Source organism: Haemorhous mexicanus, chromosome 2, assembly GCF_027477595.1.
Source record: "Haemorhous mexicanus isolate bHaeMex1 chromosome 2, bHaeMex1.pri, whole genome shotgun sequence".
NCBI lineage: Eukaryota > Metazoa > Chordata > Aves > Passeriformes > Fringillidae > Haemorhous > Haemorhous mexicanus.
The window spans coordinates 52,227,921-52,243,735 of record NC_082342.1 but is presented as its reverse complement, the minus strand read 5'-3'; the positions used below and the strand labels follow the sequence as shown (position 1 = coordinate 52,243,735).

The 15,815-nt window shown below is 40.9% G+C and overlaps 1 protein-coding gene across 2 annotated transcripts in view; it reads left to right on the top strand.

Annotated features, from left to right (window-relative positions):
- The window catches only part of KATNAL1 (katanin catalytic subunit A1 like 1), a 39,813-nt gene that overhangs the window by 12,617 nt on the left and 11,381 nt on the right, over positions 1 to 15,815 (top strand). For both annotated transcript variants that reach the window (XM_059838817.1, XM_059838816.1), the window contains exons 3-6: positions 3,658 to 3,818; positions 5,755 to 5,923; positions 12,594 to 12,718; positions 13,223 to 13,328. In XM_059838817.1, the coding sequence (XP_059694800.1) occupies positions 3,658 to 3,818; positions 5,755 to 5,923; positions 12,594 to 12,718; positions 13,223 to 13,328 (561 nt within the window). The remainder of the gene's footprint in view (positions 1 to 3,657; positions 3,819 to 5,754; positions 5,924 to 12,593; positions 12,719 to 13,222; positions 13,329 to 15,815) is intronic.

Sequence of the window (15,815 nt, the reverse complement as noted above, 5' to 3'; positions counted from 1 at the left end):
AAAAAGTTACTTTGTTGTGCTTTGAGGTTAGGCTGACAGGTAGGCATATTAATTCATGTAAATGCAGGCTGGGACTGGAAGGATACAAAATCAGAAGCAACTCATCCTTACCAAAAGTAAAAGGTAGGTTTAGTCTCATGTCCACTACTGTGAACTTTACTTGTGTTGACGTTCTCCCTGTTTATTCTGAGAGAGTTTCTTGGCTGCTGCAGTGTTTTTACTAGACAGCTGGCTTGTAGGAACGAGCGGCTTCAGTGACAGTTCAGCAGCTGCAGAATGACAGCAGAGCGTGCCCCTGGGAGATAGTGCTGGCTTACGACAAGGCCAGCGGCTGTCAAGCAAAACCTGCTGCGTGTTAGAGCCATGTGCTCTGTGTTGCACCAGAGCTGAGAGCACAGGGGCCTCCACTGGAGCACTGCAGGTGCTCTGATTAGGTGCACCTATTCCTGCTTAAAGAATAAAGGGTAAATTCTTATTATTATAATTTCAAACACATTTTGGTCAATCTGTGCTTTTGCTGGCTTTTGCTTCGTGCCTGTTTCATTTACACTTAGTAGGTTACCTCATGATTAATTAAGAAACATTCTGTGGGTAACTCATGAATAGGTGTCATTATAGGAGCTATACCTTCACTCTGTGGGATCAGACAGCGTTGCAGGATATCTGTTTTGGATATGGTTTAGGGATCTTTTATTTTCACTTTTTAAAAGATCAAGCTTGTTGAATAACTAACACTAATTGCAGGTAGTAATTTCAGGTTTGGAAAACACTTAGAGATAAACCTGATCAGTTTTTCTTCAGCTAAAGAAAAATTCCACACATTATTTGTATTTACCAAGGTACAAATACCCACACTTATTGCAATGGGCATAGAAGTACAAGCTCTAGCATAGCAAATAAAAGCTGGTGATGGAAAAGGTATAACAGTTGCCAGATTATGAAATACAGAGGTACTCCCTGAAATGGGTTTTCTAACTACCACTAAGAACAAGTGAACTCAATTCTTGTTCACTGTGTTTTATACCCATATGATAGGATATGTTTTCTGCTTGGTTACTGGAAATTCTTGGGGTTGGCATGTCAAAACAAAATGGCTGTGGGGCCATCCCATGGGCTGAAAGGCTTTTTATTGGGCCTTCCAACATCACCCAGTGCCCAGAGGAGGTGATGTGGCTGGTAGGGGCAACTGTAGGGGCTGTACCAGAGCCTGGATCTGGGGACCAGGCAGCTTCACCTGGTAGCTGAATCCAGCTAACGTCCTGCCATGCCTAGAGAGACCAAGCTCTTCCCTACCTTTTTTTTTCCTTCCATCTGTGCCAGCTTCTCTCCCTCCTCTGCCCCCTTTCCTATTTTTTCCTTGGGATTTACCTGATCACAGGATGGTGTGCATGTGCAGCTTGCTAACTCAGCAGAAGTGTCTTTTTTTTTTTTTTAACCCTCCTTGGTCAATTTTTTTGCCATTTTACCAGCCTGTCTTACTGTATTGAGATGCCAGAATTGAATCCAGAAGAGCAGGGGCAGAGTGTGGTTGGAGAGAAGAAGTAAAGGGAGTTTTTTTCTGTTTGGTAGGGGTGATCTGCTAACTTGCCACACTATCTCTTGAAACTGCTTAAACGTATATAACTTAAAAGCTTTCTTCAGGCTCTCTAAAACCTGAGCTGGAGTTTCCTAAGGGTTCTGGCACATAATGGTGTGCATGATGGGGACAAGGAGACTGGGTGAGTCTAAACCAGTGATTTTTCCATTTGCATCCTTCCTAGGTTGCTTCAGAGTGTCAGCGATCACTGAAAGACACTGCTCAGTCAACTTCATAATTGTGGCACAAACTTTTTTGGCCCATGTCTGGGTTGTTTCTCGACTGCAAGGAAGTCTTTCTGCACATATTTCATCTGAGTTTCTTTAAGGCCTTTAGGAGTTTATGGCTGGTTTTCCTTTGTGGTCCACATGCTGAGGATTCCTTGTTGGTTGATTTGCCAGGTATTGACTAAGAAATAGGGTGTGTATTTCAGAGTTTGGTCTGCTCAGGTCAGGCTAAGAGATGGCTGGCAGACATTAGTCTGTTTTCATCTTCCAAAGCATCAAATGGTCACTTTCCCTTAGTTTTCAGATACCATCCTCTTGCTGGTCCAGTGAGGTGAACGACAATACACTGGCTGTTAGTGCTAGAAAGTTGTTTTCCACCAATTTCTCTGCATGTGTTGGAAAGCTGATAGAAGGAATCCTGTCAGTACTTTTGGAGCACTGGAGTAGGAAGTGGCTGTCTCTTGTGGAGCGGTGCCCTGGAGGATTTATGCTGTATCATTCTTTTGTACCTCACAGCAGCTGTTTGGCTGGATTTATTTTTGGACAGGAGGGATGTGTGTGAAGACAGTTTGAAGGAACCAAGTTAGTAATCAATCACATTTGTAACTCAGCTGGAAGCTCTCACATTGGGGAATGTGTTCACTGATTGTGTGATGAGAAAGCAAAGAGCAAAGCAGGGCAGGAATAATCCTGCCTGAGCTGGATGTCTTGTGTCTTTGGAGAGATATAGTTACCCCATCTGGAATGAGCAAGAAGGCTGCTTTGCCCTGTGAAATGATCAAGATCTTCCTGTACTTAAGGCTCTTTTGTACAGGTGTTCATAAACCTTCTGGTAAAGTAAATGCAGTGTTTTGAGATCTGTTCAGGGCCTTGGGGGGTTACCCTTCTCTTTCCCTCTGTCCAAGCCAGTATCTTGCTCATGACAGTCACATATATTAATAAAATCATGGTGGAAACTCTCAAGCTGGAAGGAAGTCATAAGGATCATTGAGTCCAACTCCCTGCTCCTACCTAAAACAAAACCACATGACTAAGAGCATTGTCTAGACACTCCTTGAACTCTGGCAGACTTAGTTCCATGAGTACTTTACTGGGGAGCTTGTTCCAGTGACTGACCATGCTCTCAGTGAAGAACCTAATGTCCAATCTGACCTTGCCCTGATGCAGCTTTATTCCATCTCTGGTCCGCAGGGAGAGATGATCAGCAGCTCCCTCTCTGCTGCCTGCCTTGAGGAGGTTGTAGACCACTGTGAGGTGACTCCTCCGCCTTCTCTTCCCCAAACTGAACAAGCCAAGTGACCTCAACTGCTCGTCATATATCTTGCCCTTGCCATTTCACCATCATAGTTGCTCTCCTTTGGTCACACTCTAATGTTGTGCTCCTCACAGAATTCATGTGGTAATATTAAAGTTTAATGATTTGGCCAGTTTTACAACTGGGACATCAGAGACTGTAATCAGAGATCTTTTATGCCAAAATAGTAGCACATTACTGCAGATCTGCCAACAGCACCCTTACTAGTGTGAGAGTATGTGTGCATACGTGTCAACATGTACCCATGAATCCAAGCATCAGCACACGTTACGGATGAGTGATCATTGATCACTGCGTTAGCAGTCGTGTCTGGTTGGGACATCAACAAGCAGGAAAATGAACTCAAGAGAGATTCAATTGCTTATGCTGCTGTTAAAGGTCTGTTATCACCCTGATTGGTCTAAAGTTTGTGAATAGGAAGATTTAGGAGTCCCTGCCTTTGAGGTTAGCGTATGGTCTTGAGGTACTTTCTATGTTTGTTTGATTCTTTTTAAAGTTTGAATTGTAACAATTTTTAAATAACATACGTACTTCTCAAGGTCCGACAAGAATTAGTTGAAGAATATGAACAAGTTAAGAGCATTGTCAACACTTTAGAGAGTTTTAAAATGGACAGACCTCCAGATATCTCTGTATCCTGTCAAGATGAGCCTTTCAGAGATCCAGCTGTTTGGCCTCCTCCTGTACCAGCTGAACACAGGTAAGGAGAGGCTCAAGCAGAGTGGGTGGAATAAAGGTGGGTCACCATAATTTTATATTTGTTTTTGAATGCTTCTGTAACATGAAAATCACAATTACTTTACACATTTATTACATTTAGTTTAGTCACTTGTAATAAAGAGTAAATATAATTCATTGAGAAAAAAGTATTTAAAGTACAGTCAGATTTATTTCTGACATTCTAAAGAGAGTCACTCCTTTATTCTGGTAGGAGTAACTAAGTGCCTGGAACTAGAGTCTGCTGCAGACGTAAGTGGGCTTTTGGTGACATATTCTCATGTGCAAGGAGAAAACATTTCCATTTTAGTTTATTTGAGCAAAAGAATTAATTGATGACTGAGCTGTAAGGAGCTGGAACTGAAGGGTCTTGAAGGACATGGTAGTTAGAAATCACTCCCTAGCTACAGATAGTTCAACCTGTGTTTAATCCATTGGTTAGTGTAACTGCTAAACATGTTCTGTTACATATGGTATATCTCTTCTGTAACCATATTTAAGGTAACTTCAGTTAGCTAATAGATTTCTTAAAATAGATGCTTGTGCATTTTCTGAAATCCCTATTTTCAACCTAACAGAGCTGGTTGGAAACAGATTCAGTTTACAGACAAAAATAGCATGCCAATAGTTTTTTAACAGAAGAGCACAGAATTTTAACATGTGTATACTCCCATAAGCTAAGGAGCAAAGTAAAATGAGAGATCTCGATTAACAGAAAGAAATGTCAAGTTTATTTATAGCTTTCTGTGCTTTATGATTATAGAAAAGATCTTTGCTTTTAAAAAAAAAACCAAAAAACCAAACACCTAAGAGTATAAATGTAAAATTATATTAATGCTAATTACTTTTGTGAGTGGTAGAAATAACTCAGATTTTCTGTGGTAATGTTATGTAAAGTTCAAGATGTATTTATTCTTGTATTTTCTTTAGTGGTAAAGCCTCAACAGTTCATCTGCTTCTTTTAAGCTGAAATTTAAATCTTGTGCAAATAAGGAAACTTAGGCACTGTTCTCTGCTGTTAAGTTTAAAGAAAATGCATGAAAAGCAAAATGTTGCCATTGTATCCAGCAATGTATTTAAGAATGTGCTTAATTTAAAGCATATTCCAGGAAAATGTTTTTGGGGTTAACAAATTTTGAGTTACTCAAAACAAGAATCAGTACAAGATTCAATAGTGGACACTTATTAAATTTGGGTGACATTCCTGGCTGTTTATTTTAGTTCTGTATTTCAAATTCAATCCCTAGAGAAAAATGACAATGACTTCTTGTCTTAAAACCAAATTCTTTCTCCTCATTCTACTGCTGAGTACTCTTTGACATTGTGGGTGATGCACAAAAATATAGGTGATTGCAGTTCAGCTCTGTTTGCTTTTGCTTTCAAGGCAATTTTTATGTTTTGACATTTTCACACAGGGGAATGAAGTCAGAGGTAGGCGGATTGTTTAAAATCCTCCCTGTTTTGTTTTGGGGCCTGTCAAAGATTTTAGCCACCTTTTTTTTATGCCTCTATTTTTTAAATCTTTATTTTACCAGGAATGTCATCTGTTTGTGTAGAGTTTGTGCATGTGAATGTAGCCTAATATAATCTCCTGGTTTGGAGTCAGAGGAATATTTGATTTGAAGACTTTTACTAAATTCTTTCCTCTTTTGTTACATGGGTGTTGGTTTGTTCTAAGACTGATTGGGTGTACTGATCTAATAATGTTGTTAATTTTTTCTTTTGTGTTTTTTCTTCTTACTTTGGGTATCAGACAGAACCAGGAATGTGATATTGGATTTGTAGATATAGGGAAGTCAGGCTTAGGGTCATGGCAGCTTTAGTAATAATGTACTAAGGCAAATTAGAATCCTTCCTTCTTAATGTTGCTCTTTTTTTCGCTGTTTTTAGCATGTTTTTGTTGTGGTTGCTGTTGTTAGGGCTCCACCTCAGATAAAACGTCCCAACCGAGATGGAAAATCTTTGAAGAAAGACTCCCCCGGACTGCAGCCCCGCGGGCCCGCGGGCAGAGCACACCTGGTGTCCAAGGGGGAGAAATCTTCCGGCAGCCGCGAAAGGGAATCCAGAGCCAGGGGAAGGGATGACAAGGTAAGAAGTGGGAAAGAACTTGGCAGGGAGGTGTTGTGCTGCAGCAGGTGGCAAAGGGAAGCACTCAGTCTTTTTATACAGATAATAAAATTCACAATAATCACTTGTGGGAAAACTTAGAGCTTTCTTTTTCCCCATGATCAAAGCATGTCTAGTGGTGATATTTATTAATAATTACACCAAATTAAGAAAAGTTTTGTCATGTCTGCTCTGTCTTGGTGTAACATTTTTTTGAGGAAGGGATGCATAGTGTCCTGTTGCTGAGGGTTTCTTATTCTTTGAGTGAAGACCATAGGCTTGTTTCTAATCTCTAAGTATCATTCAGGCATAAAATCCCTTCTCCTCCTTTTCCCCCATGCTTGGTGGGGTTTTTTTTTCCCTTAAAGGAATCCAATACATGGCTTTTGTAAAGATATTTATGTAAAAAGTGCAAAAATGAGACCAGTGTCCTTCCCTAGACTTGAAGCATTATGAATGGAGTTCCACAGTACCACTGCCTCTGCCATACCATAGTATAATTTAGGCATGCCTAGGAGTTCAAAACAATTCCATAAATGCATTGATGGTAGGTAAATCTGTGCCAAATTATTTGAAGTTACATACCTGAAAATAATATGAGGGAGAAGTATTAAAACCAAACTCTAAGCAACATTCATTTTCTCTGGTTTATCAAAGGGGTTTTGTATTTATCATAGTGTTCAGAAAGAAGCTTGATGGAACTGTTTTGTTTTAAAAGTAAAACAATGAATTAAACTAGACTAATCTGGAGATACTTTCTTCTGAAGATCCATGAAAAGGAAGCAGTGCTGAAGTGAAAGAAAAGGAGAAACAGTGATTCAGTATAAAGTGGTGATGTCAAAACAGGACTGTTTTGTGGCTGGAAAAATGTCAGTGTGCAAATCTCTGCTTCTGAGACACTTGTTGTTTTAAATTTAACTGTGGAGTTAGTGCCAGGAACCCAAAGACTCTGTGGTGTCAATTATACAAGCTGAGACTGTTCTGAAGTGGCATTACTTTCCTGACAGACAAAGATACAAGACATGCCTTCCTATGGGGGCACACAGTGTTGTACAGATCTTGAGAGATGAATAAGAAAATACTTAGGCCAGTTTTCTTCCAAAATGGGGATCGTTCCTTTGTGACCTTTCTATTGCACTTCTTGACAGCTTAGGAACAACTCAAAGATACGCTTTTTCCATCATAAATTGTTTTCTAATACACAGGAAAACTATTAAGTAATCCTAGCCCTTATGACCATCAGAAGGTAGGGCCAGGCACATTTTCAGCAGTGCCACTGAGTGACTGTACAGATCAAGCATTTTAGAAATCTCTCTACCCTGGATCAGTAAGATTTAAAATAACAAGTGTGCCTCCTGCAAGCTATAAAAATCTCGTGAAGATCTGTGAAATTATTGAAAGATTTTCCAGCTATATGGGGAATTGGAGTCATGGTGTGTGACAGGTTCACCAGATGTGCTTGTGTAAGGCAGCCTTCAAAGTCTTAGCTCTAATGAGGGTGAACTCTGCTCTCCAGGCTTTCCGGTGATAAGCATTATAGGGCTTTACTATAAGGAGCCTACAACAACATGACTTGTATAATACTGTCTCTGGGAATAATGTGATTAGCAGTACTACTGCTGTGAGGTGCAGGAAAAGTCATGAAGGTGTTCCATTTAATATGGTACATTTTAAAGAGTGCTCTTACCCAAATAAATTGGTCACTAGGTGGCAGAAGGAAAATATGTCTACTCCTCAAAAAATTCCAGTACATGTGCTCTTGTTTCCCCTTTGTCTAGCTCCTGGGTGGTTATTCTAGTTCCTTTGTCTGGGATATGTAACTGAAAATCACCCCAGGTTACAAATCCTCATGCGTTATATAAAGGTTCTTGTAAGGGATCCATGATTTGCCTTTGAGAAAGATTTTGAATGAAAGAAAACATAGCCAGGTGTGGGAAGTGGAAGAAGTTAATGCAACTTCCTATATTTTGCACATAGGCATGAAAATAGGTTTCCATTTCAGTTTCATCCTTTCTTAGTTTACAAGTGTTTGTTCTTCAGATTCTTAGTTTGAACCATCAAGCAGCTTTGCTCTGTAGACTGCAATGTCAAATCAAAGAGATTTGGTAACTCATCCTGTTCAATTAAAAATAATAGGGCCAACCTGAAGCTTTAAATTAAGTAACCAGGTATCTTTTCTCCTACTAAATGTTTCAGCTCTGTAGTTTTTGGGTTTGGGTACTAGGACAGGACTATTCAGAACACATAATGAACTATCCATTTCCTAAGATGTTTCCATTCCTAAGACTGCCGTGTAATAGGCTGCATGCTGTCCTGGCTATAATACCACAATGTAATGCATATTTTTTTTCAAGGTAAATGTAAGTATAGTACATATATTTTAGAAATGCTCTGTCTCACTTGAAAAAAAAGGCCGTCTTTCAATGTTTCTCCTCTCTAGACCATAACATCTTTTCATTCTGACAGCAGCCATCTTGGGATAGGTAATTTTAACCTAACTATGCCAATAAAATTACATTTTTTAGTGCTATATAAAATAATTCTGAACTAAACCCTCCAGATTGTGTCTATCCACTAAATCCTTATGTGTCTTTTTGTTTTCCCCTAAAATACTGCTTTCAAGTTTTTTTTTCCTTCTTAGTTCCACGAGAAATTATTAGGCTTGTTTTCAGAGTACCTTCTGCTGAAGCATTACCAAGAGTTTTAGCTTCTGTTTAATAGTTCAGTTTAAGGAGTCAGCATGAATGCTACCAGTATGTCTTTTAGAAAATGCATAATACTATATCTAAGTAGTGGAAGGCTTTTCTAGGAGTACTCTTTTAGATTATTTTAGACTGTCAGTGGATAAAGACAGTAAATATTCTGAAGGATATGAAACAGCCAAGGGCTACACAGCCATATCAGTGAAAGGAATATTAACAACAATGAGGGTATGACTTAAAAAATTAAATTATTTTTGATTTATTATCCTCCTGTGCATCACCAACTGTGACATGAGATGAGATAGTTGCATTTAGGTGAAAGCACAGACCTCCATGCATTGGGACTGGAAGGCTGCATAATCTCCATCTGAAAACACTGAAAGAACTGTTGGGTGAAATTGCAGGGCTGGGAGCACATTTTTACAGTAAAATTTACTTAGTCTGATTCTGTCTCGTGAATGGTGAGTTGTGTTGACAATGCCTCTATTGAGAAGGGGAAAGGAAAAGTGATCCAGGCAACCAGAGTTGTTAATTGTTATATGTTTTACAACAAATTTAGAGTGGATGAAAAGCGAAAAGCTGAAGACTTGGAACTAATTGAAAAGTGGAATAGAGTGAAATACGGTTTCTTAAGCAAAGGTGTTGCCTCTGCCAGGATTTCTTTAGAGTTCTAGTTAATCTCTTCTAGAAAGAAATCAATCTACCCAGAGACCACATGGGAAGCAATTTGTTAATCTAGTGTGTGGTGTAGAGGAATTTTAAAGTGGGATTAGGCAGCAAGGGGAAAGTAAGCAAGCAGTACTGAAAGGAGAAGTGGCAGTCAACTGGCAAATAATTTTTGACTCTTGTTTTGTATTTAAATTAATATTTTTAATTAATATTTTTATTAATAAAATTAAATTGTGCCAATTTAACTTGCTACAAAAAAGAGGCATGCACTGACTGAATTTGCTCATGACACCGATTTGGGAAGCACCATCACCACAAAAGGCAAATGAGGCTGTTGCACAGGAAGAATTGGATGACTCTGTGTTGGAGTCATGGAAATGGGATAGTGTTCAGAGGTGCAGAGCAGCAGGCTGTGTTCTTGAAACTATAACAAGAAATTCTGCTAGAAGCTGGGAGCTCAGCAGAGGAGAAGATGGATTTGGATGTATCAGTAGAAACTGGATCAGGCTGAACTTCCATTTGGCACATTACCTTTTCCTGGTGGTGATGGGAAGGGCTGGCTGCAGGGTGAGGCACAGTCAGGTGCCACCTTTGGCTTTGGCAGTGAGGGATGGAGACTCCATGTGACAGTGGTTATTTGGCATTTGTATGCAGTGGGAAGAACTGACAGGAAGGCAAGGTGTCTTCAGAGTCCAGTTCTGGCCATTACAGCCCTCAGGGTTATTCTATGTGATTAATATGCTGAGATTGCCTTAAATGGGGAGCAGTATGATAATGCTATGGATGCAAATGTAAACAAAATCCCAGTAAACAAAATCCCAGTTTATTAAGGTGCTACCAGCAGAGAGAAGAGATACCTGTGTCATTATAGAGGGATCTGCTGAGAAAACAGCTGCAGTGTTTTGTGTACAACCACACTCAAGAAAGATATGTTAACATTAGGAGGAAGAGAAAAAAAAAGCATTGCCAAAGTGAATGGGTAATTTTGTTCAGCTTATATTCCAAAAGGAGACTTACTTAGTTTGGTAAATGAAGGGAGAGCACAAATCTGATGCAAGTATGTCAGTGTGGTGGACACACCGAGGAGCGAACTGCTGAAACTATTGCAGAAATTTAGTACAAGAGTAGAAATAACATCAATTTTGGAAACAAGGTTTTTGTTCCAGTGTGTTAGTGCAGGTCTAATGGCTCTCCCTGATGGAAAGGACAGCTGATTTCTAAATGTTTAAGACAGATATTGGTTGCCTGAAATTATGAGATGGGATTGCCAAGGGTGGGAGTAGATTTTTGCAGCCCTGTTTACCTATCTGTTGGCATACCTTCTTAGAGAGAAGCCATCACAGCAACTTTACTTAAAGCTTTTTCGTGAAAGTAATACCTGAAGAGATGACTGGAAAAATTATGCTTACTCCTGCTGCCTAGTTTCAGGTGACATTTTTAAAAAATCATTATTTCTAGCCTATGCTCACTTATCTGCGGACTGAGAATTGCAGGTTGGACCAATTTGGGATCAGCATTAATAATCTTATTACTTGTGAAAACTACAACTAGTTTAAATCTTGGTTTAATTACGGAACTGGGGGTAAAAAAAAAAAAAAAAAAAAAAAAAGAAAAATTCAGTGTCACTACGATGACAGCCGAGGTGATGCTGAGAGCACGTCTGCCCGCTGGCCGCCCTTCTCCATCGTTCCGCTGGCGAGACGTTCCGCAGGGCCAGGAGAAGCAGCGGTCCCAGGCCCAGCGCGTCCCGCGGCATCAGGGCCGGCATCGGGGCCGTGCTGCCGCCCCGCGGCCGCCCCGGGGTTGCCGGCGCCCTCCCGGCCCCGGGCCTTCCTTCCCCCTTTCATTTTTGGATTTCTGTTCCGCCCCGCGGAGCTGAGCTGCGCCGTCTGCCCGCCGGGCTCGGGGGCTCTCGGGGCCGCCCGTTCCCCAGCGTGCTGCAGCCCGCCGCCCTCCCTGCTCCTCTCTTCAACTCCTGCCTTAACTCGGTTTCACTCAGGAAAAAACAAAACCCAACCGCAACAAGATAAACCAACTGTTCTGTGATGTGCAGAAAAATTTTTCTACTAGGATTTCCAGTCCATTGCAGAACAAGAAGAGTATGTGGCAGACGGCAAATACCTTCATTTCATTGTCCTGTTTCTTCTTCTTACTAATTTTTTTAATGGTTACATTTGGATTCCATTTTATCTCTCCTGAAATCTTGAAACCTTCACAGGGTGTCTTTTCACCGTTTCCTTTTTACACCAGACCACTACATTTTTTACACCAGCTTTCTGCTTAAACACAACTCTGAGCTTCGTTTCCATTGCAAAAAGCTGAGTTAGGAGTACTAAACAACACAAGAGTTCGCTTGGAAGCAAGAAATTAAAGTAGCGGGAAGATAAACTACTCCCTCACAAGTCGTCGTGGGCAAACGGCAATTGGGAGGGGTGTAATCGCTGCCTTTTTGTTTTTCCACTGCGAGGTTATTTGTGTGTCTCCAGCTGCCTCTCAACCCGCCTTCGTCTAGGATGCTTTTGTCCCGCCAGCTGGGATTCTTTAACTTGCTGCTGATAGTGTTTAGAAGCTGAGTTAAGAGTCCTAAAGTAGCTCCCTGCTCAGCCCCCTCCGTTAAACAGCGCAGCTGCTTTTCAGGCACCCTGAATAGTGGGAGGGGAAGCGATTTCCTTCAGAACCGAGAGAGGAGGAGCGTGAGCCCTGATGCTTCAAAAGGAAAATTCTCTTCACCCCCATCAGCTAGACGGCACTGTGGAAGTATTAACCAGAAGCTCTGGGCCATTTGGGGCAGAGTGTGGCTTGATCACTGAGGTAGCATTGGTGTGCTGCAAAAATTATCGAAACCTGGGTGTCTTTGGAGCTTCTTTAGGGCTTTTGGTGCAGCCCTTAAATAAATACAACCTTTGAAAAGCATTTTAATTATTTATGAAGCTGGCGTGCAAATGGGAGGTGAGGCATGGATAGTTTGTACTTGAGGAAAGCAGGTATTGCAGGGCAGGAAGGCTTTAATGAAACAAGGGGAGAGAATTTTGGTTTTCCTTATCAAAGACAATGCATGTGACAACTTTATGTTCCTTTTCGATGACGATAGTGTCAGATGTTTACTTCTGACAGGTGGCTAGTGTAGCATCTTCAGTATGTGCTTTGGATGCTCTGGTGTTCAGCTAGTTGTGACCCAGCTGCCTATCTGAATGCAGGCTGTTCCTGCATTCATGCCTTTGGTTGGCCAGGAAGTGTGTCAGTGTAATATTCTTATGGGTCTGTATGATTTTCACTTCTAGGGAAAGAAACTACCCCAGGAATTTGGCGATGGGGAAATTCCAAAATTTGACGGAGCAGGTTACGACAAAGACCTGATCGAAGCTCTTGAAAGAGACATTGTGTCAAGGAATCCAAGCATTCATTGGTATGAGGATTTTCTCAATTCAAGTTTTTTTGCTAGTGTGAGAAAGGAGAGAAATTACCCATCTTCAAACTCCTAAAATAAGGAGACAAGATAATCTTCTACAGACAGGCAAAAATGAGATGTTTTCTCTAACAGTTTATTAATTTGATTAAAGTTAAGCGTTTGTTGCTAATTGATATTAAGTGCAGTACATTCATTACAGGTACTGCTGAAATGAACATATGCTCCAGAGATCTTTAAAGATACTCCTTTGGTGTTTACATTGTCCAAAACAATTTTTAATTAAGCAGCTCTGGGTAACTTGAGTTGAAAATAATTTTTTCCCAGTCTTCCAAAAGTGGATTCAGTTTTAGGTCACAGTATGATAGAAGTGCTCTCATGAGGCATATGCTTGCATACTAAAAGAAATGGTACTAAGTGAAAAGTTTTTCTATTTCTCTTGTATAAAAATAGAAGAAATATAGTTGTATGAGAATCTTATACAAGTTTCTTCATCTTGCACAGGGATGACATAGCGGATTTGGAAGAAGCCAAGAAATTATTAAGAGAAGCTGTTGTTCTTCCAATGTGGATGCCTGATTTTTTCAAAGGGATCAGAAGACCTTGGAAGGTGAGAATTTATGTGGTGTTTTAGTAAATGGCAAGCTGTAGCTATGTGAGACTCCTGCTGTAACATGTGGATGTCTGTAGCAAAGGCTAAAAAGGAAAAATAATGAATTTGTTTATTAAATCCTCTCATAATGATTCATGTAAAAGGCACTGAAACAAACAGCTGGAAGTGTATCTGGCTCTTAGAGTAAACAGTATTTTCTGTTTTTTTACTCACTTATAGCTTGTTGATATTATAATACCTTCTATATGCCAACCTGTAGATGTGAGCAAACAGATTATACTGGCCGAAGCAGAATGCTTTAGAGAGAGCTCTACATAGGCTTATGGTGTCCAGTTGTCATCCCTTCCCAGAAGTAAGCAATCCTTGGACTATTTTTCTCCAAATGTTTCAACTATCTCTCACTCAGACTGCAAACTGCAGCCTGCAGGGTACAAGGAAGCAAGGAAAGAGGGGCCAGTCTGGTGAATTAGCTTTGCACTTACATTTGCAGCTGCAAATATAAGTGGAGAAAGTGAGTGAGAAATTCAGAATAGGAGGAGTTGCAAACAGGGCAGCAGGAAGGATGTAGGGTGGAACTAGGCTGATTGACCAGAAGGGAGCCCAATCTGGACCTTGCTTAGAGCTGAGAAGGAAGAGGAGGGGGGAGTTTGGCGAGCATTTCTGTAAACAGCAAACAACATTGTTTTGCTTCTAATGTGGAATGGATTGATGCTTCTTTGGAGAATACCTAGTCGCAACACAAGGCCTTTTTGGTTACTGAGAAGCATGACTAAGGGAAAGAGATTGTTGAAAATTGTCTGTTGCTCTGAGTGTGGACGGAAGTGGCATGTGTAGGGAATGCTGTGTATGTGAGCAGTTTCCTGTTTAGTATGCTGGTTCAGCAGCATGTGTCAGATCTTGCTCTACTAACACTTGTTCTGTCTTTTCCTGATTGGTCCTTGTGCTTTTCTAGCTTGTACCTAGGTCAGTCTCAGCAGGAGCTGGGAGGCTGCTGCTTGGGAGCTGCTCACAGAGGTTTTAGTGAGTTGCAGGGAGGGAACACATATATATATAGTCAGTGCAAACCTAGCCCCAGCCTTTGGAGTTAGAGTGCTTGTGGTCAGTACGAGTGGCCTTGTGGTTAACCTTAGGGTTAACTGAGCTATCATCTTGGACAGAGCCTAGAGGTTGTGGGTTACATATGCAGGGTGAGATTTTAGTGTATTTTGAACAGCTGAGTCTCTTTCTTCTCTTCTTGGCTGAGAGGAAGTCGATCCATACTCTTGTTATAGACTATGGGGGCCCTATCTGTCTAGTGTTCAAAATCTTCCAATGGAATAAAGATCTGCTCTGCTTTCTTTTCACCTGTTAGCATGCATAGAGGAGGCAGTGGCCATCTGTCTTTAAGGCGGGTACTTCAGCAGAATGCAGGAAATGTGAAAAATGCCACTGACCTTGTCTCCAAGTGCTGTGGTGGTGGCTAAAGGAGCAGGAGCTCGGTCATTTAAAGAGTTACAATCTCCATCTCTCTGCACGAGACTACCTTTTCCTACTGAGCAGTGTCACCTCTGAAAACCAGGTGGTTGTAGACATGGAAAAGATTCTAAGATTATTTCCTCTCTTCAGTCTGAAATGCAAATTGATTTCTGACAAGGCTATGAAGAGTCTTCATTGTTAGCCTTTTCCCTGGTGACTCGTGAAGCTGTAACTCTCATGAATTTATTTTTCACACAGAACAGCATGTATTTTCCCTACTGTTGACCTCTGACTGTGCTATAAGGATGAAAAGTATTGAAGGGAAGGCTGTTTCTTGCAGTAATCAGTGGAGCAGCAGGCATTTGTTGAGCCTAGGAATTCAGGACAATAATTCAGGGAAAAAGGCAGCCAAAGCTGGTTTTGGATGCTCAGACTCCCCTGAGAACAATTCCCAAGACAGCCCTCACAGTTTGTGCTTGTATTCAGAGAACTGTGCCTTGTCTGAAGGAGCCAGCTGTCTTCCCTGATTCAACACAGGTGCTGTGTAGTTGCAGCCACGGGTTTCTGAGTGTCCATGGGTTTGCTCTTTCTGTTTCTCTGAAATGTTTTGTGCCAAGAAAGCCTGGTTGCTCACTGTGCTTCCCACTGCTCTGCTAGTGATTGTTACAACAACAAGAAGTAACCCTGCAGTGATTTCATCAAAACACTTACTCCCTGCGGTGCATTTCAGCTTCTTATTGGAATACTTTGGATTAACAGAGCCTTAGAGGAAGAATAAAGAAGTCTTTGTGTTTGTCAAGGATTTTAAATAGTAAGTGGCAGCCTCCTAGTTTGCAGAAAGAGCAACTTGATCCTATGTGTTTCTGTTTGCAGCCATGCACATCTTGTTTTGCTAAGAACTCAGGTTCTTTTTTTTTTTTTTTTTAACTGATATTTCTACTGTCTCTATCCCCTGAGACCTTACTTTCCCCTGGGCTTTACACCTGGTGTGGCTGCTTGGCACCTGTGTTATGCACATGTATAATGCCA